The sequence below is a fragment of the Lepisosteus oculatus genome, chromosome 2, assembly GCF_040954835.1.
Source record: "Lepisosteus oculatus isolate fLepOcu1 chromosome 2, fLepOcu1.hap2, whole genome shotgun sequence".
NCBI classification, from domain to species: Eukaryota; Metazoa; Chordata; class Actinopteri; order Semionotiformes; family Lepisosteidae; genus Lepisosteus; species Lepisosteus oculatus.
Genome location: NC_090697.1, coordinates 55,774,359 through 55,796,632, shown reverse-complemented (window position 1 = coordinate 55,796,632; position 22,274 = coordinate 55,774,359). Strand labels below are relative to the sequence as shown.

General features: G+C 35.6%; 1 protein-coding gene across 2 annotated transcripts in view; it reads left to right on the top strand.

Annotated features, from left to right (window-relative positions):
* The first annotated feature begins 4,327 nt into the window (after positions 1 to 4,327).
* Positions 4,328 to 22,274, top strand: part of lin9 (lin-9 DREAM MuvB core complex component) — a 31,160-nt gene continuing 13,213 nt past the window's right edge. The window contains exons 1-6 of one of the 2 annotated variants that reach the window (XM_006625741.3): positions 4,328 to 4,494; positions 9,116 to 9,148; positions 11,365 to 11,459; positions 13,663 to 13,767; positions 15,052 to 15,182; positions 21,404 to 21,529. In XM_006625741.3, coding sequence (XP_006625804.2) covers positions 4,416 to 4,494; positions 9,116 to 9,148; positions 11,365 to 11,459; positions 13,663 to 13,767; positions 15,052 to 15,182; positions 21,404 to 21,529 — 569 coding nt within the window. In that variant the 5' untranslated portion in view covers positions 4,328 to 4,415. The remainder of the gene's footprint in view (positions 4,495 to 9,115; positions 9,149 to 11,364; positions 11,460 to 13,662; positions 13,768 to 15,051; positions 15,183 to 21,403; positions 21,530 to 22,274) is intronic. The other variant, XM_015346675.2, reaches the window with a different exon arrangement.

Below are 22,274 nucleotides of genomic sequence, written 5' to 3'. Positions count from 1 at the left end.
CTCACAACTGTATATCACCCTGCAATTTACAGCTAGCAGCCCACTGAAGCTAAGCAGGTGTGAGCCTGGTCAGTACCTGGATGAGAGACCTCCTGGATGAGAGAGAGAGATCAGTATACTGATTGGGACACTGTGCTTTAAAAGAGGCACCGTCCTTAGTATAAGATGTAAAACCAAGGTCATTTAAAATCCCAGGGTGTTTCTTGAAAAGAGTAGGGGTGTAAACTCCTGTGTCCTGGGCCAGATTTCCCCCCATTATTATGACCTCCTAATAATCCCCATCTTCGAATTGGTTGCTTCACTCTGTTCTACTCCCCTGCTGATAGCTTGTGTGTGGTGAGCGTTCTGGCACACTATGGCTGCTGATGCATCATCCAGGTGGATGCTGCACATTGGTGGTGGTGGTGGAGGGGAGTTCCCATTACCTGTAAAGCGTTGTGTCCAGAAAAGTGCTATATCAGTGTAAGGAATTATACTGATTAGGAATTATTAAATATAATAAAAATAATAATTATTTATTTATTATTATAAATTTGTTTATCTGGGTTTATTAATGTAAGTTAAAATCCGTCCTTGGTCTCTACTCACTACCTTCCGAGTAGGATTCCATTTGTTACAGTTTACTCTGAAAAGGAATTCCATGCCCTCTACTCCAGCAGATAGCAGTGTCCCAAATATACAATGCCAAATGTGCATTTGGGTTACTGCTAGAATACCGATTTATAGCAGATGCCTAATTTTAAACACAAGTAAACAGTATAAAGTTTAACACATATGAGTGTTCTGCTAGTTATTATAAAATGCAAAGGCAGGGATCTTATTGCCAACACAAGCTGTAATGCCATAAAAATAGTATTTTTGCCAGAGTTTTCAGCGAAAATGAAGCATGTGGAAAAGGCATTTGATATTGAACTGTATGTGGTGCAGTAAAGAATGCAATTTAACCCAAACCAGCTCTCAGAGGAAGCATTTGTCATTCTACACAATGAAATATAACTCCTTTTTTATACTTTATGAATTAAACAGTGATATGCAGAATAATTCATCTATAAGCCTATTAATTAAGAACATAAGACAGGTTAGAAATGAGAGGAGGCTGTTTGGCTGTCTAGACCGATTAAGAATAAAACACCTTTCTTTGGGATTTGCTGCTTTCTGAACAGTTACATAACTGTTGCACAGACACACTATCTATTCATTCAATATTCTTGTACATTAATACCTGAACTGTAGGTGACAGGGATTACAAGGACAGTAACTCACTGTTCCCATCTGCTAAAAGAACTTTAGTTTAACACATCTTCACACATTGGCAAAATGTGTTTAAACAACTGACTTTCCATCGGCTTCTGTAGTATTTTAAGTCTCAACCTTTGACCTTTTGTAAAGGCTGGTGTCTGGGCTGAAGGGTGACTATAGTTCATCTGGGATAATCTCGGAAAGATTCTCTGCAACAGTACCATCAGAAAGCTCTAGGACTAATAGTATTGTATTAGAGTCATACTCAGGTTTAATCGGACAATTTATTTCTAAAAAGTCTAAATACAAACACAGGCAAAATAGACAAGATTAAATCAAACCTTTAAACTACCTGAGAACTGGCGAGTTACACATTGAGTCCTTGATGGCTTCTTTCCACTGATTAGCACACCAAATTGCCTTCAAAAATTGATTTTTACGTTGTAGTGGATAGAGGTTTTTACTCTGAGTTCAGGTCAGGTAATCTTTCCTTCATAATACATGGTCATCATGTTTCCATAAATCTGGTAGTATTGAAATTATTTCTTGTCTTTTGTCTATCTTCCTTTTCCTTATGTGACCTTTGTTTTATTTTCATTGTGTTTATGACATTTATTTTTCCATGTATTCTAGTGCAAATTCTTGTGAGACCCTATTTTTATAGTTCAAATTGCTGTAACAGACTCCCAGAGGATGTTATATGTCTAGCTTATAAACCCAATTCACTTCAGAATTTCTGCGCAGGCCATGTCAATTTACCTATGGAGGTTAGTTTTCAGTTTAATAATGAGATACACTAAACACTCCAAATCTTAAATTCTATCATAACATTTTTTAGCTCTGCCAGTCCAGAACTATTCTTTGTATGGTTGTTATTACAATATTCAAGAATTAGTTTGCCATTTTGCTGTATTATGTCTTGAGAATACTGCAAATATGCATCCTCACCAGGTCCGTTGATGTTCCCTGTGGTAATTATTCCGTTCCATTGTAGTTTCCTCTGAAATAATCTGTTTAAGAAGACATCTGGAGACATCATTACTGTCTAAAGGCAACTTGTGGGAGTAAACTTGGTGTTAATAAATTGCACATTGACTAATGGCATGGGAATGATCCTGAAGTTCATTTGTTTTGGATTTGTTTGTTTTTCCTTAATAAACATTGGTACTGGAGAATATCACGCACAGTACAAGTCCTGTCGTGGCTGATTACAGTGACCTCCTTCTACAGAATCTCTGTCAGTTCCAAAGTGCTTTCATACTCATGAGAGTCTTGCCTTGGGTATGGTCCTAATTAGCTGTATTAACAGTGTGGTTAACATTATGGCCTTAAAAAGGCTTTAGGTTGTATACAGTAGATAGCAGCATTACTCATTAACACTACAGACAGTTCTTCTACACCCCAAGGCATGAAATAAAGAACATCTTACAAAAATCGTGCTAAATCCCACAATAAGTTAATAACTTCCTATTTTGCCTGATTTCTTTTATTATTAAATTTTAAATAGGGAATGCCTTGGAAAGAACACACTGTAAAGGGATTGTTAATAAGCTTAAAAATGAGCAAACATATAATAAACCTCAGAGGTAAAAATCTAGCCCTTGTTCTGATGCCATCGCCCCTGTTATCTGTATTACAGAAGGATTTCTCTATTGTATTCTTTCTGTTAGGTAGACAGAAATAGTCTGAGTAACTTTTTCTCACTGGCATTATAAAAGTCTAAACACGAATGTATTTTGACAGTTTTATTTGCTCACTAATCCATTTTAATTGGAGATTCCATGCCCCTTTCTTTTAACAGAGCAGAGATAATTGAAAAAATAGATAGGCAAGACTGTGTTTTAGATTCCTTACATCAAGCACCTGAAGTCAGAGAGCCTTTAAGGGCAAAGGAGAAGCTGATCATCAGCTTGAACTGCTTTGTTCTGGTGTCCATCCCTAACCATGTCATCTACACAGGTTAGTGGAGCCAGCAGAGGTAAGCAAGAGGCTCGAGCTGAAGTTGCCAGAGGAGTGTTGGAAATAATCAAGAACCCACCAACACCAGGCAACAGAAGGACACTGGAGGAAGCCCACTCTCCAGGGGAGGAGCTAATCTCTGAGGGAGGTATTTGATTTGAAAAAAGTGAAGCGTACCAACCAGCATTGTTTTTTATTGCAGCTGTTGCCCCTCTTGCATTTTAGTAATTTAAATCTAATTAAAAATCCTGTATGGTTACTCTGTCATCAAAACTTTTACTCTGTATTTAACATAATCTGAATTTGACTAGTCCAATGATTTATGAGAAGCAAATAATGGCTTTATTAAATGTCTTATAGCACCCTCTTCAGGCCCAGGGATTTAAAAAAACAACTTCTGAAAAGACCAAAATAAATATTTCAAGTACATGTCATATATATAATGAATATGCTATTACAAATGTAAATCATAGGCATTAAACCATTCTTGTGTATATGCATATCTGCCTTGCATATGCCTACTTTTCTGTCTACTGTAAACACTTTGTGATGAGCACAGTATGTAAAATAAACCTTTTCAGGTTTGGAGATATACAAGATATTTTGTCTTTTACACTTGCCTATATTTTTGTGTTTGCTAAAATATCATTCTGATTTGCCGAAACTCCCCTGGTCAGATGAGCTGTTTCCAGTATTTGCTAGCAGAAGAAATAATTGTTATTTTTATTTAGGGAAGAATGTGCTCATATTAGATTTCCTACTATTAATGGAGAAATACCAAAATTAATATATGTCATGAAAAATAACATTCAACAACTTTTATCAACAATAATCATCTTTGAGTTATTAGGTATGAGCAGACACCTAATAACGTTAATATATTTTAGTTTAAAGGCAACATTACAAACTTGTTCTGTCTCAGGGAGGCCTGGTTATGTCACAACCCTAGTCTCTGTTATAAACCAGAAGTTTCACTTCAGGAAATCATCAAGTAGCTAGAGTGCAGATAAGAGTAGTACACAGAACATTCTTCTTCTTCCGTCATAGGTGTGCAATGCTAAGGTTGTACTGTAAAATGTTATACTCTCTAGAATCACGAATTAAAGAACAAGCCAAATGATAAATTCAACTTTAAATTACAAAAATACTCGAATAACAAGCGCACTAAACATCCATCCCGCATTCGAACTGCCCTCTCCGGCAGTCTCTGTCCCACAATGCATTCCGACCGGCAGCCTTTGAAAAAGCGGCGCGGCTCATTCAAGATGGCGGAGCTGGAGCAGCTGCTGGACGAGAGTGAGTAACAACAAAACTGACAAGCGGTTTAAAAACTGATAAAAATGTTCGGAAACAGTATTTCCAAGAGTAATACTGAACGGACACTGCTCAAGTGTTTCTGAAAAACACGCCCGAAATGAATTTGGACTGCTTAACGGAATTGTTTCTGACGCGAATATTTCTTGTTTGTGCCATGATCAGCTGCTTTTAATGAAGTAGCTAATATCAATACAAAAACACAGAGGTGAGCATTGTGCAACCTTTTTGACAGTCATTCTTTAGGTACACACAAAGGAGAATTTGATATATTTGTGTATCATCAACGAAAAGGTATGCAGGTCTTCCCCTTTCTAAATCCACAACAACAATTTAGCTGGAGCCTACGGAGAATAATAAAGCTCTGCGTTTCTTTACACTGACGTGTTCATTTTAACAACTTTTTTATTGAGCGATGCGAAATTCTCTTGTGTAAAAAAGTACCGTGAAATGTCTATCATTTTTTGTACTGTAAACACATTGTTTACCTGTGTGCTCAAACAGCTCATGACAGGAGTGTTAACTGGATAGCAGTGCATATCGAATGCCTGCTGTACAGTGAATTAAATTTAAAAATCTGCAGAAAACGTTATTGGAGCTTGTTCGTATTTTAAATGAGATGGATGGTTTTCCATTGATATTGTTTTGGTAACATTCTCATTGCATTTCATAAACTTAATTGTATCTTAGCTATATGAATACAATTTAGTTGTACTGCAGAACATAGTGTTATTACAATATGGACAAACTATACTCTTCTTGTTGAAAGACAGTTCTGTAAGCAATGGACTGGCAAATTGGAAAACTTAAAGATCTCTATGACTTGTGGGACAATTGGCCCTGGTGTGAATGTGTGTCTCTGTGTCTGTATGTCCTGTGATTGACTGATGTCCCATTCAGAGTGAATCCCACCTTGTGCCTGTTGCTTGCCAAGCTATGCTCCTGCTTCTGTGCAATTGGGTTTATTGGGTAAATTGGTTAGAAAATGGATGAATGGAGATATCTATGAAATTTTCACAATTGGAAATGTGGAATTGAAATTATCATCAAAAGTGTAGATTTAAAAAAAAAAGAAATCTTTTGATATTCATTGATTTCCATGTTTTATTTGTGACAAATATTAAACAAGTGCTCTGGTAATGGACTGACCTTCATGCAAACAATTGCGGAAGAAGGACTTGGATAGATTTAAAGGTTTCCAACATGCATCTGTTAGGCAAGAAACTGTAGCTTTTATACCATAATGAAGAACCTTGGAATGGGTATTTCAGTGGTTCTCAGTCCTGGTTCTGAAATTTGACCTTAATCAGTGATGCATATTGTTGGTAGGCTTACTTTTTTAGGAACCTAGGCCTTGGTTTAAAAAATACCCAAGTACTGTGTAACAGCTTTAGCATACAACACTTTATGTAGTCTCTTCTCAGCTTAAGAATTTCTTTGATTTTCTCATTTCTAAGGTTTCTAAAATCTTGTGTGTCTATTCTAGCATTGCTCATGTATTTAACAGAACATGAATTTAACATTCTAATGATAAAGAAAATTAAAAATGATTTTATTAATTTGAAGAATACTTTATACTGTTATCAAGGAGATCATGTTCCTTCATGTTGCCCTCCTACTATGTTATTTACAGCATCTTCAATGTCCAGTCAAAGAATCTCCCTGAATATGGAGTGGCAAAATGCCACATGTTCTTGTTTTTCTTGGCTGAACTTGCTAATAATTGCACACATTTTGTGTTTTCATCATATGGCCTTTCTTGGAGTGACAGATTATACATAGTTTGACTTCTGGTTTTGAAAGTAAGTGCAGTTAGTTTGTTTTATAGAGCTGATTTTTCAATTACATATGTATCCATTTCTAAAATGTAGGCTAGATCTCCTTAAGTTCTCCTGCTGATACTCACTGTCCTTTATAGATGCTTTTTCAGATGAAAATTAAATTACTTATGATGACAAATTTTCTTATGGTGGATTGTTGAATAATAAGTCAACAGAGTCATTTGGAACAGATAAGACGCGATTGTGGATTCTGGCAGAAGACGTAGTAGTTATTTAGCTATATCTCACAAACGTAGAAAGGGTAAAAATATATATGACCCCACTTTATCAATAATATGACCAAAAATATATTTGGGCTACCTGTGAACACGCATCACTTCTCTGTCACAGGAATCTCCTGAAGTAGAATTTTGAACCACAGTGGCATATTATTGGGTTATTACAGATGATATACTTATTACATAAACTGTAGTAACCAAATTGTTATACTCTTATGTTTCACCTTCCTGACAGCATCTCAAGCTATGCCATCCTTTCTGCTTAGCTGCTCGAATGTGGATTTAGTTCATCTCAGATTGTGATGAATTGGTTTAAGATGGATAATTTTTTTTTTCTACTGCATGCATCATACCCATGTTGTTTTAAGATAAGATCACTTTATTAGCCCTATACAATTTCTTGCATTAGGAATTCATCTTTTCCCATACCCCAGCTTGCTCTCCATGAGACACAGACAGGGAGAGTAGCTTGGGGTCAGAGTGCAGGGTCAGCTATTTATACAGCCCCCCTGGAGCAGCTGGGGCTAAGGGCCTTACTCGGGGGCCCAACAGAGTAGGATTCCTCTGTGGGATTTGAACCGGCAACCTTCCAGCCACAGGCGCAGATCCTTACCCACAGTGCCACCGCACCGGTTTAGACTATTGTAGGTGACTATGAAAGTGTCTCAAAGAATCTATAGACAATGGGTAATGCCTAGATAGTCAACATTTCCAGTTCTTATAGCTTCAAACCAAGGAATATTTACTTAGTTGTGCTGGGAGCGAGAGACACTGAAAAATAGTTTTTTTGATTTTCTGAAGTTCTGGGTAAATGATTAAGAGTATCAAAAGTATAAGATAAAGACAGGGAGACACAGGGGAAAGGTGGTGGTGGGGACTGAAAAGAGAGATGTGGACACAAAACATAAAGCGTGGGTCAGGCAAGAGGGCCTTGTTTGAGATCACCCTGGGAAACCAGATTGAAACTAAGTATTTGCTGGACAGTGGGTACTGAAGACACCTGTAAGTTGGATGAACCAAAACTTTTTTCTCTTTAACCTCTCTCTCATACAAATAAAAGAAAACCCTAACTTCCACAACATGACAATTTCTCTTTTTTTGCGAACTAAACAGTTCTATACCGTAATATAGAACACATAATACCGGTGTGGCTCTGTTACTGATTTTTTTCTTTTTTTTAAGTTAAAAAGTTAAGTATTTGAGCCTTGTTAAGAGAGCTTGCTTTTGTGTGGTTTTTAGGGAACCCAGTTTGGAAAGGTCTCTCCTGGTTTGTGGGTACATTTATAGAATAGGGAGATGCGTTCCTATTCATTTGGTTATGATTATTTTACTTATTGACTAATCCACTTGGTCAGTTTCTGATTTTCTCATTAATTTAGTAAACCTCATTTGTAACAATATACTACTAAATAATGTGTACATGCAAAACACAATCTATTGATTGAAAGAAGACTGAACTGTATTGTCGATCATAGAGATCTGTTACAAACTTTGTTAGTCTGCTACCTCGCACTTTCTCAAAAGAACTGAAATTTTTAATAGCCCCAATTTTCACTTTATTGCCATGCCCAGGAAAGCCTTGAGGTTAATCCAGAAAATGTAATCAAACTTTTTCTTGTTCTGGACAGATTAAATAAGTTTAATTGGTAATGAACTGCTAACTGACATCGAATTTTCAGTGCTGATTATTGTGCAGATGGAAAGAAATTCTGATTTTGATATTTGTCCTTTGTAAAATCTTCACAATAGCACAGAATGCCAAAAGGGTTTATTTTAATTAATTACAAGGTTTAGTTATTTTTGGTGTTGAGGTAATACAGAGTTTAATACATTCACTGTTTTTTACTTTCCAGGTATAGATGTTAAGAAAGAACATACAGATGTAGATCATAATCTGTGGTGTGTTTGTTAATTGAATTTTGCGTAACGATATACCATTCATGTCAAAAATACTAATCCAGTTCACATGTAACTCAATTGCCCTAAAATCAAAACTGAAAATGTTTTGTTCTATACCTGAAATCAAGTTACAAGAGTTACATTTCTGAGTAGATCATAGATTAGAGGCATATTTGCACAGTATTCAACCTGAATATGATATGTGATATAAGTTATTATTGTGTTAATTACAAATAGAGCATCAAAGGAGCAATAAAAAAGCTTATAGATAAAAACCATGATGAATATTTATTCCAGTGCATAGCAAAACTAGCTTTAATGGAACTTTTAGCGTATAGTACGTAACGATCTGTCCTTTTCTTTCCAATGACGAAAGAGCTTTGGCGGCTGAGGGAGTTTCCTATGCTCAACCCTTTTTATTGTGAGGGGTTTAATGCTATGTCAGTTTGCTTGTACAGAGCATTGAGTTTGCACTGTCAGTTTCAGGTTTTAGGAGTTAAAACTCTAGTGTCTCCAGCTAGATCTGAGGAAAATTATAATAACATGACTGACCTTTGGACCAAATGTGTGTGTATGTAGAGACATTTATGTGTTTTTGAAAAGAGCTGTAAGAAATGAAAGAAGTGCAATTGTTTTGTTTTTTAGGCTCTTCAGCAAAAGCTCTTGTGAGTTTGAAAGGTAAGTACTTCTGTTTTTCAAATACGTTTCATGCAAAGTTTTTGTGAAATGATTAATTGTAAACAGTAAGATGGTATAACATTCTTGGAGCCTTATTATCTATGCAGTTGAAATGATTATCAAGGAGAGACTTACCAAACCTAAAAGAAAGCTTAGTTGACTGTCAGATAAAAAGTGATATTAAGAAGATTAGTCAACATTATATAGCACCTTCCTAACAATGAGGAGCGGAGCAGCTGGTGTCTTTGTTTCTTGGCATTCATATTCTCTTTTCAGTCTTTCTGCACAAAACAAGTTCTTTACATTTTGTCAAACAGTTTGTAATTAGACCTGAAAATTCATGTGATTATTTACCACAGAGACAAAATTAAGTGGTGAAAATCTGAGGAAGAACGTCTACTGTCTTGGTCGCTAATTTGGAGGAGACAACGTGCAATAAAGTTTATAGCTCCTTCTCACTACATGCTGAGAATTGCTGATTATATTGAAAATTGAAACATGTTTCCCATGTTAAGAAATGGATATTTACAGCAGGCCTGTATGAATCTAATACCATTAAGTAGGTTCTGCAAAAAAGATTGTGAAAAGTTGTCCTGGTTTCTGAAAGATAAAGCTGGTTTATTGTAATACTATTCTTAACTGATCACACTGATGGCATTAGTTTTAAATTGGTGTATGCGTTTGAACAGTTAACATGAATTAAACTGAGAAAACGAACGTACAAAAGTGAGCTTTTTTATCAGCCTATTAATATTTAAAATTATGACAGTGTGGCAGAATGAAAACCCCAGAGCTTTGTTGATAAGTAAAATATGCTGCTCAGGACTAAAATGAGGGTGAAAATAATAAAAAGGCTATATAAAAAAATAAGACATTTTGCAAACGAGAGGATGCCAAATTACCTGTCTACCTCATTTTTTTTTAGTTGTTAATTGATCTTAGGGTTTTCAGCTGTTTCTTCAAAGAACCAGATGTTTTAGACTTTTGACTGTTGCTCTGTAGCTACTCTCTCAACCATTTGTGTAAAGCCTTTGGTGGTTCTTTTAAACGTACTTCCCCTTAGTTTGTGTCCACTAGTTTGCATTATGCTGAAAAAAAAAACAAAAGGATTAGCATGCCTCTTAATTCTGATTGTGTTTGCTTTATGACAGATTGTGAGTCTTCCAAAAACAATTAGAAAAATTGCATTTAGGTGATAAAAGCAAGAATTTCATTAAAAGATCTAAACAAATTCAGCTTAGAGTTAATATAATGAGTGTCAAAGTATACAATTAAACAATGTATACAACCATTTTAACTGCCTTGGGCGGCTGCATTTTTTTAAACGTTAGTAGAATTATTGGTTTAGCTCTGTCAATGTGGTTTTATTTCCTCTAAAGTGAGATACACAATCCCCTCTCCAGTATTGCTGTTACTATGGTGTTGGAACAGGGATGAGATTTTTAGTGCAGGGGCATTTAAGAGCAGGAAAAGACATGTTTTGCCTGCTATAATTGGTCACTATGAGAAAAACAATGTGATCAAAAGAAAAACAAGTACTTTCATCTTAATCCAGGGAGATTTTGTACATTTAGAATGGATGGTGCCAATACTGGCTTGACTTGGCTTGCAGTCAACGTTATAGAATTAAGTGGCAGTTAAGTAAATTAATTAATATCTACTCTTATGTAGATCATTATCCAATAATTGTTTTCTTACTTTTTTGTGTTCTGTAGAGTTCTGTAACATTAAGGAAGTATGTTCAAGCCAATGCTGTTTGAGACTGTATAGTATATCATTTGTTTAATTAGTCCTGAAATTGATTAACTGCAGCAATCGTGTGGTGTTCCTGCTTGCATATCGAGTTTGATCTCTCGGAAGTAATTCTATGAAAGGTAGAGGTTTAAAAAACAACCACAAAAAAACTAAACTAAAGCAATAAAGAGAACCTTCATTATGTAGGTTTCACAGCCTTTCAGTCCAGTACCACACTGGCTTACTCCAGTGTGTAGTTTACAGTACTAGAACTCCTGCTTCCATGTCTGAGATTCCCTGTCCTATTTCTATTAAGTGTACAATTATTATTTTCCTAACAAGAAACTAAGCTAGGATAAGAGCTTCATACTAATAGAACTTTACTTCAATAGAACTTGGCTTTGTTGTGAATGTGCTGCTGCACATGTGCTCATGGTTTTGGAAAACATGTCTAAAGACTTTTTTTCATTAATATTTAACAGAGGGCAGTTTATCTAACACATGGAATGAAAAACACAGCTCTGTACCAAAGCCTCAGAACAGTAAGGGAAGAAGCAGCTATTCATCCATGGAAACGGTAAGAGATTCTCTTCGCTTTATTTGATAAATAAGAATCTTGGACCAAGGCTTCATAAATTTTGAAAAATCTCAGTCTGTCATTTTGTCAGATAAACACCAGATGTTTGTTGGGCATTAACCTTTGTCACTCCTTGCTGTCAGTTTATCATGAACAGTTGTCTCATTAATTTATGTGGTGGATTAATTGATAGTGATGATTGGTCCTTTGGGAAGGTGGAGAGTTTAATTTACCTGGCTTCACTTGTGGAGATTGAACCCTCTTCTTTAAAGAGCAATTAGTTTTATACATTGTTACAAACTTTACACGGTTGTAATGTTAAAGACATGATTGTGTAAAGGATTCAGAATACATATACTGTATTTAGTCTGTTGCTTGTCTAAAAATAATCCATTACAGGAGGAAACAAATCTTATTTAAACAAAACTAATAGTTACAATTAATATATTTTTAACTTGTTCTGCTCTCCAGTTCCTTGGGTGATACTGGGCATGGATGAATATTACCACTATATATGATATGACTTTGACTGCTAATTTCCCAGCAGCGTAAGCAGATGCAAGCAGGGAAAGGCAATTTACACACAATGACCTTCAAAAAATATTGGGACAGCAGTCATATGAATGACAAGTACAATGCTTTATTTTAGGTAAATTACATGCATACATTTTATATTTGAACAAAAACTTACTTTCTGTTGGTAATGTGAACCACTGTGATGACCCGCTGATTTCAGGACACATTTACATTAGGCACATTTCTGAGTGGTTTGTAATAGTCAGTATCAGGCAACCTGTTGAGCTCAACAAAATTTGTGTAATCTTTTGACTTTTTTTCCTTAGCATAATAAATACTCAATTGGGTTTAAATGTGGAGATTGATTTAACCATTTTGGTTTTCCTCTTTTTTTTTTCCCCTAATGAACTTGTCATGCTGAGTGGAGAAGCACCACTCAATAAGTGTGGAATCATTTTCTTCTACATAAGCTGAAAAACATCTCTTAATTTATTGTAGTATAATAATTAATAGTTAATAATTAATGTAGTAAAGTAATTAAGTCAATTCATACGTAGGGGTTCTTGGGAGGCCATGATTGGTAAAAGCCAGGAGGAAATTTGTCTAGGACACCCCTACTTTTTAAGAAACGCCCTAGGATTTTTAATGACCACAGTCAGGACCTAGGTACATCCTAGTAGTACATTTCACATTTTTGGTTTCACTTTATGCCTTATGTTACAATAAATTAACTCTTTCTTTTAACTTGTAACTTTTACAGTTTGCTTTTTTAAACAATCTTACTGTATTTTAAGATCGGAAAGTTGTTTTTCTGCTGTTTTCTAAGCAACCTTTTTGGTAAGTATACACTTAAAATAGAGCTGCTTAAAATAGGAGCACATGACTGCTGCATTCAACAGTGGAATTGATGGTGGATCACACCCTTTATTTTGCTGAAGGATGTTCCATGTAAAGTTGGGGTGGGGCACCTTTAGGCAAGCAGTCAAACAGCAGTCCTTAAGGTCTGCATGCTACAGTATGTGTATGGATTTCTAGGTCTCTTAAAGTGCTGGTGCTTTAAGACCTTGGAGAAGATGTTAAACTGGTCCAGTTTAGCCAAATTAGCTTATTTGAGTAATTAAGATCTGAGAAGAAATGAAAACCTGTGCACACATCAGCCTTCTAGAGCTAGGATTGGACGTTCTGCTGTTATGCACCACACAAAGCTTTACTTTGTCAAGTGGGACAGGTTGTGCTTGTGTAGAAGCAGAATGCCCAGATCACTTCAAGAGCAATGCTGTGTTGGATAAAATGGGACTTGAATTTAACTATTTCAATATATGATGTATTTCATGAGAATTTTAATATATATAAAAACTATGAATCTATAATTAAATTGAATACATACAGTTGGTTTTCTAAAATTTAACATAATTTTTTATGAGGATAGGAAGAATCTTTGTGATATTGTTGTGCAAGAATATTCAAATGCATTGCTTGATATAATGTATATTCTAAGTCATTGATTTGTTTTAGGGAAGAAGCTGTAGTGTGTGTGTGTATATATATGCTGAAGTTGATTTTTTTAAAATCAGATGAACATGATTTATATCAACTAGCTTTTGGCTATTTTTCAAGATCCTGATTACAGTTCAAGTGGCTAAAGTGGAGTTTTTCAGGTGTTTAATTTTCCTTTCATCTTATATAGCCAACAAGAAGCTCTAAAAGGAGCCGCTTGCTTTGTGAGGATGAAGACCGACAGATGAACTCCAGGTCTCCTAGAAGAAGCCAGAGAGTAATTACAGCACCTCAGGTGACACTTTCTCCATTTACTTTGGTTATTGACACTACTGTTTGCTCAGTTTTTTTGGCTACTTGTCTCGCATTTAGAATAGAATAGAATAGTCTTCAACGGCAGGGTTAAAATACTGTATGATATTCTGATTGCAGTAATGGATGAACCATTAAATTGGGGAAAAATAAAAATAGCCATTAAATCATAGAACCATTTAAAATGTGTTTAAACTTTAAGATGTGTATATATAAAAAAGACCTGGAAAACCATATCTGCAAAATACCTAGGTCTGCATGATCACAGCTAAACTAACTCAATTGGTGACAGTTTGACAGCTAAACCTGCAGGAGAGGGGAAGAGGAAAGCTACCAGGCAGCTCGTCATTAATGTTGCTCTGTTACAATGTGCTGCGTGTTGATATTCAGGTGTTTACAATCATGTTTCTCATTAAATAAATCAATTTTAAAAATCTAGTAGTGGATGTAAAGAGCACATATCACTTAACACATCTTAAAAAAGCTGATAATGCCTTTTAATGAATAATATTGAATAAAATATTATAAAATATACTAGAGTAATTTAACAGAAGAATATACAAATGCTTATATCCAGTTCAGTTAGCTTTTGGTTACATTACCTTAAAATATAACTTATTGTTAAAAAAGGTTGACTGCTTCTTTACTTTCTTCTGTGTTTTCAAAAGAAAACCTAGAATTAACAATGAAAACAATTCAACATACATTCTTAGTCTTTTTTTACCTGATTTCATGTTACTCTTCTTATTTTAATATTTCTCCTTGGTCATTATTTAAATGTATAATGTAGGGGAAAGTTTCAATTCTTTAGAGCAGTTCAGTTCTATCTAGTCTGTTAAAATGTAAGCAAACTGAACAGGTTTAAATAAAACATGAACGAGCCAGGTGAGCATGGGTATTGTTTTATGGTTTTTAAAATTAAATAGGTTCTGGCAGTTTAAATGTTAAAAGTAAAATAACTTATGGAAAAGTAATGTTTTGGCATATATGCTATAGGTACAGAAGCTTTATCATATATATGTAATTTATATCTGTCTGTCACATTAGCCAGTTGTTTTGTTTTGTATAGCAGTTATTAAAGATTTATAATTAACTATACAAAAATACAGTAAGACCATTATTACTTAGAGATATCGGTAGAAATTAATCTCTTTAATCTGCTCTGTAGCATAAATGGTACATTCCAGGTCTGAATTTAAAATTCCAGGCACTGCAAAATGTATGCACATTTTCTAAATGCCCTATATTTACATTTCTTTTAATTTAGAAACTTACAACTGTTGCAACTCCAGATAAGAAAGCATCACAAAAGATTGGGTTGAGACTGCGAAACCTCCTCAAACTTCCAAAAGCACACAAGTGGTGCATTTATGAATGGTTTTATTCCAATATTGACAGGTAAGAGCCATTTATTTTTTTAAACACACCACTAATTTTACATTAAATTTGTAAAAAAACATTTTCCTTTTTTTTCCTTGTGCCTATATAATTTTGTGTGTTCAGTGCTATTCAGAATAATCCATGATATAATCACAGTAGGAAATGTTTGCATAGTACATCTGGGAGTCAAACCGGGTCCAGTAAATAGGTTTTTACACTGTTATGTTGTCCTCTGTGCACCTTGATATCATGTTTCTCTAAATATAAGCTATTTATGAATGATGCCTCCATACATCAAACAAAACCTTTTATATCAGCCTGAAGTTTCACTTTTTATACAATTTATTTTTTAACCATTCTTCATGTCCGTGTTCTTTCACTTTGAAAAATCACCCTCCCATCTGAGTGATGTAGAATCATTTTGTCCTGCATTGCATAGGAGTAAATGTTACCTATTGATGAGTTTTTTGATATTGTAAAGAATTATCCAGAATGCTCTTTTGATATGTGTTGAGATTTTTATTTCTGCCCACTCTGTGGTAAAATAGTTGGGATGCTCACTGGTCATTTAGAGCAGTGGTTCTCAAACTTTTTGGACCAAGTACCACCCCTAATCCAACCAAAGCATCAAAGTACCACCTACAAGTCATCATCTCATAGGAACCCCAGAAATTATCAATGACCAACATGAGCGCATGTGCACACACACTCACACATACATATAATAAATATTATTATAATAAACTTTGTTTGATATATTAAAATGTGGCTTCTCAAAGTGTTTTACAGGAAAAAAACACATAAAAATAAAAAAGCACCATTTCAGTGAGAGGGGTGAGCCTGTTTAGTTGAACAAAGCAGATGTGAATTAATTTTTCGAGCCTTGATACAATTCACAACAGTCTAACAGATTTTAAATCCTATGGCATTTTCTTGACGGCAAAGGTCTCGTGGTGGATGTTGCAATGAAACCATTAATTTCTTGAACAGCCTCTCTAATTCGTGCAACTACACCGCTGTGTTGGCTTGTCATTGCTCTAGCACCGTCTGTACAAACTCTGACACATTTTATCCAGTCGATGCCATTCTCTGCAATAAATTCATTCAGAAGCTGAAATACGTGCTCTCATGTAGTTCCTGTTGGTAGCGGCTTACAGAACAGAAAGTCCTCACAGGACGTACCCTCAAACTCGTATCTAACGTAAACGAGCAAATAGGCCAAATCGACTACAGACTCATCTAATTGCAGTGAAAAACATCTGCTCATCTTAACGCGCGCTGTCAGCATACTTTTGATATAATATTTAATTTCAATAATTCTATGAATGACTGTGTCTTTCGGGGGGCAGCAGGTCGAGCTGTTCAGCAGCTTTTTCTCCACACATAATAGTGTGGGGCTTACCTGCTTTAGCAATCCGCAAGCATCCATTTTTCCACGTTTCCGTTTTTATTTTAAGTATTTATTTCATGCGCATGGGAGAGAAACACAGAGACGCTCGGTGTATTTTTCTCAAATTAACTAAGAAGAGTTCTTAAACATTTTTCTGTTATTTTTCACGCTTTCCTGTGCTCACAAGATTACCAGCACGCATTTCTATGCATTCCTGTGTTTACAACGTTGGCATTGTTCCAAAATCACGCACATTCTCCTTTCTCCCTATTTGCTGGAGATGCAGTAGCTTTTTTAAATACAATTGGTCACTTGTGTCCGTAGCACACATTCCTATAGAGTGGTATAGAATTACAGAGTATCTCTTGTGTCCACTGAAGTATTAGCGCGCACTGTATCGTAGTACGTAGGCTGCGTATTCAACACCTATAAAAATACAAAATATGAAAACCCGTCCCGATTTTTTCAGCGCACACAACACAGTTCTAGGGTCATTTGGCGTACCACCTGGCTGCACGCCACGTACCACTGCCGGTATGCGTACCACAGTTTGAGAACCACTGATTTAAAGAATTTAGATGTTAATACTTTTATAACCATGTTACTATACACACAAAATTGGAGTTCAGTATGTTGAAACATCCGAGCTTGTAGTGTTGTGACTGAAAGATAACAATTAATTGAAAGAAGTCTAATGATTAAACTCAGTATTCACAAGTGACTGAGCTGGAGAATGAGATCCAGACATAACAAATTTGAGCCTGGATTGTGAAGATGGGCATTCCATAAGCAACGATACAGGATTGAATCTGCAATTCTTTGGAAATCAAAATCAAAATAATGCTGACCAAATGAAGGTCACTACACACCTTTTTTTTTTCTTTATTGGTGTTAAAACAAATGCACATAACATAGCCGTGTTTCCAAAATCAGCCACTCAAAAAACGGCGAGCCATGATTCATTTTCATTCGAGGCGGCAGTTGGCTAGGTGTCAATCAAACAGAAATCTGGCATGTTGAAACAACCTAAGGAGGCAGAGTTAATTTTCAATTTGCAATTTCAGTTAGATTGGGTTCATATGTATATAATATATAAACTATTAAATAAACCTTTGATGTAGATGCATGATCGCTCATGTGAACTCGATGGTCATGTGGTTCCTGCAGCTCACCGTCACAGATACAGGATGTGATTAGAATGTTAGTTGCAGAACATTCTCATGATGGTGCAGCAATCCTGTCTAGTCTTCAGTGTTTTCTGTTAACTAGCTAATATGGATATGATTTGCACTTCACAGACAATAAGTCTTCACAGCTGTCTTATTTCTTAAATAAAAACAGACTTCAAAAACCTATACAAAACTGACCTCAACTGTACACTGAGAGTAATCATGCTAAGCAATACTACTACTTACTAGTAGTACAAGTAGTACAACTTCTTACAAGTAGCTAACTAATGTATGGTTTGACAATTACAGATTTGTGATATAAATGGTGCAAAGGATAATTGTGTTGAACTTATCAGATAGTGTGTTGAATACTCAAATTAGCCAGATAAATGTCATAAAAATGTTGAAAAATACTACCTTACAGTAAAAAAGTCATAATTATCCAGTAGAAATAAATTGAGCAGTTTTGTTTTGTGTAAATAGCTGGGAAAATGTTTAGCCAAAAATGAGTAAACTAGAAAACTTGGAATATAAATAAATTTGTCAACAAAGACATAATTTTCACAATATAAAATACAGTCTAGCTATATCTATAATCTTGCTATAGTCTTCAGTGAAATATTAGATCATGATAATGCCCTTATGCTGAAGGCGAGCAGATTCTAGAACTGCAGGCTAGCATTCTGACAAAAGTTTTAGATGGGTCTTGAAAAGGTAAAACGTTTCAAGGGAGGAAGTCTGGAATTTGTCTTTGGAGAAAATGGCAAACCTTAATGTAGTGATTGGACATCCATCTAGTTGTACACCTCAGCTGAATAAATTCGAACTACCAAGTGATATACAGGACAGAGAGTAAGGATTAGCTCATTTTTCCCGAGATTTGTGGTTGACTGGATTTATTGGTTTCTCTATGGCAAATATGTTCTGCTCTTTACAAATGTGCTATGGGCTAAGATTATGTAACAGTCTTAATTAATTAATTGCTTATATAGCACTTTTCTGGAAACTCCACTCAAAGCGCTTTGCAGGTAATGGGGACTCCCCCCCCCCACCACCACCACCACCACCACCTGGATGATGAGACGGCAGCCATAGTGCGCCGGAACGCTCACCACACATCAGCGATCAGTGGGGAGGAGAGCAGAGTAATGTAGCCAATTCATAGAGGGGGATTATTAGGAGGCCATGATTGGTAAGGGCCAATTGGAAATTTGGCCAGGACACCGGGGTTACACCCCTACTCTTTTCGAGAAGCGCCCTGGGATTTTTAATGACCACAGAGAGTCAGGACCTCGGTTTTACGTCTCATCCGAAGGACGGCGCCTGTTAACAGTATAGTGTCCCCATCACTATACTGGGGCATTAGGACCCACATGGACCACAGGGTGAGCGCCCCCTGCTGGCCCCACTAACACCTCTTCCAGCAACAACCTTCGTTTTTCCCAGGAGGTCTCCCATCTTGGTACTGACCAGGCTTGCACCTGCTTAGCTTCAGTGGGTTGCCAGGTGTGAGTTTACTTGTTGTGGCAGCTTGATTTTGCCTTGCTTCTGTCTGACCAATTAAAACTTGGGAAGTGACTGTTCCACTGTTTTTTTATGTTGATTATGATAGTTTCTGAAGTCATGAACCTTTTGTTTGTAATGCCACAAGGTGTTTGATCTGTTACAGTTGAGGGTCTAGCATCATTCGAGTAGGTATCCACATAGGATACTTTGAGATAAACCATCTGTTGTGTACCTTGTAAGCACCCACTGATTTTACATTCAACAAGCTTTACTACAAAATTTGAAATCCTCATTAGTGGAATGTCAGTTTATACTTTAATTCAACCTGGTTTGTTTTTCAAATCAAACAAAAAAGGCTCTATTTCATTTTTTGTTTCCATGGTTCATTTATTTTTTCACAAAATATCTTCTATTTATCCAGCACAATGACAACACCAAAACAAAGAAGGCAGACATCAATATTTTGATGAACCATGAGGTGAAGTTCACTAGTTGTTTTAGAAGAAATATCCCAGATGTGTTTTCTCTTGTAGAAAGATAAAGAACCTTTGTAAAGAAATGCATAGTCTGGTGACACCTAGTGGGATAGACACTGTATTAAAAACGGTAGTCTTCAGAAAGTTTTAGAAGGAAGAGACTGCAGATGTGCATCCATATTAACACTATAGCAGTTCATAGAACAAAAGTTTTTAGAGATCTGTAAACCCACTTGGATATATAATAAAATGTTTATTCCAGAACTGTTGTACAAAAGTATATACCAGCCCTCAATATTTAACACCTGTGTGCTAGCCAGGATCATTTTACAGTAGTGGCTCCTTTTTTAAATAGGTGGGTTCTTGGGTAACATATGTAAAGACAGAAATCCAGTGCAAAGTGGTGCTTTACAGTGAGAGAAAAAACCCTGCCTGCTTTTGAGCGCTCACTAAACTTCATCTCCAGTGCATGTCACTTTCTTTTTTTCTGGTACAAAGCATAATAGAGGTATCTTCTGAAATTCCTGGCTTTAAACTGTCACTTTACCAAATTACTTTCCTCAATTAAGGTGCCTGTGAAAGAGGACAGAAGGTGATTTCCCACTGTATACCGGGGATTGTAGTTCAGATAAGATCCATGTTGTATGAATGTACTACACTTTTATAGCATGTAATAAATGTCCAACCCAGGTACGTCACTGTGGCCAAAAACTGGTGGAAAGATTAGATTAAGATCCGATCTGATACACACTGTCATATGTGAAATTTCTGTGACAAAAATTCATTTGTGTATATGTCTTATGTGCTCTAACCTTCTTAGTGATTTTTTTTCTCCATCTTGAGAGACCCAATTCCTCTAGCTTTTCTGTCAAATGTGTACATGTAACACTTTGTGTAAATAACCACATATGGAAACTGACACAAGTAATTCCTTATTCATCTCTGAGAAGAGCTGGTGAATAAGATGGCTTTCAACAAGTCTTAATGTACATGCTTTGCACATTTGGGATTCTAGAAGGTATAACAAGGCTGAACAACAAAAAAAAAAGTATTTTGCCAGCATATGCAGTTGTGAGAAAAAGTTTGTGAACCTTTAGGAATTATATTGATTTCTGCATGAATGGCTCCTAAAATGTGATCTGATCTTCATCTAAATCATAATAAATAATCTAATTTAACAAACAACATATACTACATTTTACATTGCCATATCTTTATTGAACATATGGTTTAAACAATCAAAGTCATTGATGGGAAAAAGCATGTGAACCCTTATATTTAGTAACTTGTGGAACCTCCTTTATTGGCAATAACCTCAACCAGATGCTTTCTGTAGCTGCTGATCAGACCTGTGCCTTCATTAGGAGGTATTTTGGCCTATCCCTCTATACAAACTGTTTCCGTTCATGTATGTTTTTGGGATGTCTTGCTTGAATGGCCTGCAGTGTAAAATGGACAATGTAAAATGTTGTGTGTGTTTGTTAAATAAGACTGTCTTTATTTATTATTATGACTTAGATGAAGATCAGAACACATTTTAGGAGCCATTAATGGAGAAATCTAGATAATTCCAAAGGGGGTACACAAACTTTCTCACAACTGCAGCATTTCTGCTCTGAAATTTAAAGAGTATAAATGTTTCAGGAATTTTCTTTTAACTCTTTGCCTTTAAATATAAATTATTTTTGTGGTTCACAGGCCTTTATTTGAAGGGGACAACGATTTTTGTGTGTGCTTGAAGGAATCATTTCCAAATCTTAAAACTAGGAAATTAACCCGAGTAGAATGGGCTACAATAAGAAGATTAATGGGAAAACCTAGAAGGTACAGTACTTACAATGTTTTTTTTCCGTAATGTTGTGCTGCTTAGAAAAGCTCATTCTTTTTATTAAATGCAGTAATAAACGTGTTTACTGGAGGATTAAGGCCAGAACATCAATTTTACTGTTATTTGTCACAACACTTATTATTGAAAATGTTATTTGAATGAGTGTTTACTAGTTTTTCCCCAGGCAGCCTTGATATTGAACACTGGTGCAGTTGAATAATACTCATAATATGCTATATTGCTGCTTAAAGTTTGTGAATCCCTATTTCTTTCAGTGTTACATTTTTCCTATGAAATCCTTAAATCAAATCTAGTCTTTAGTGTTATAAAAGAATGGTTATATATCTGCAAATTAAATGTATTGTTTAGAGAGAAATTGATGCATGCAATAGAAAACTAAATAGGTAAATAAGAATGTTCATGTGCAAATGTGAGTCTTTTGAAGTTCATTAGCATAGTCAATGAGTTAACTATAAACAGGTGCTAAAATAATTTGGATAACCAAGTTATCCAATCAAAAAGCCAATCTCCAAGACAAAGGTTAGGAGGCCCTCTACTACTACTCCAAAGGTCAATTTGGTATTACCCTGACAGATTAGTGTAATATGCTGTGCCACTATCTACGGAGATCTCAGGAAGGGGGTTGTTCATCAGTCTGGAGGGGGTTATATAATCATAGCAAAATGATCAGTCTACTGTAAGTCAAATAGTCTAAAAATGGAGAAGAATTAAGACCACACT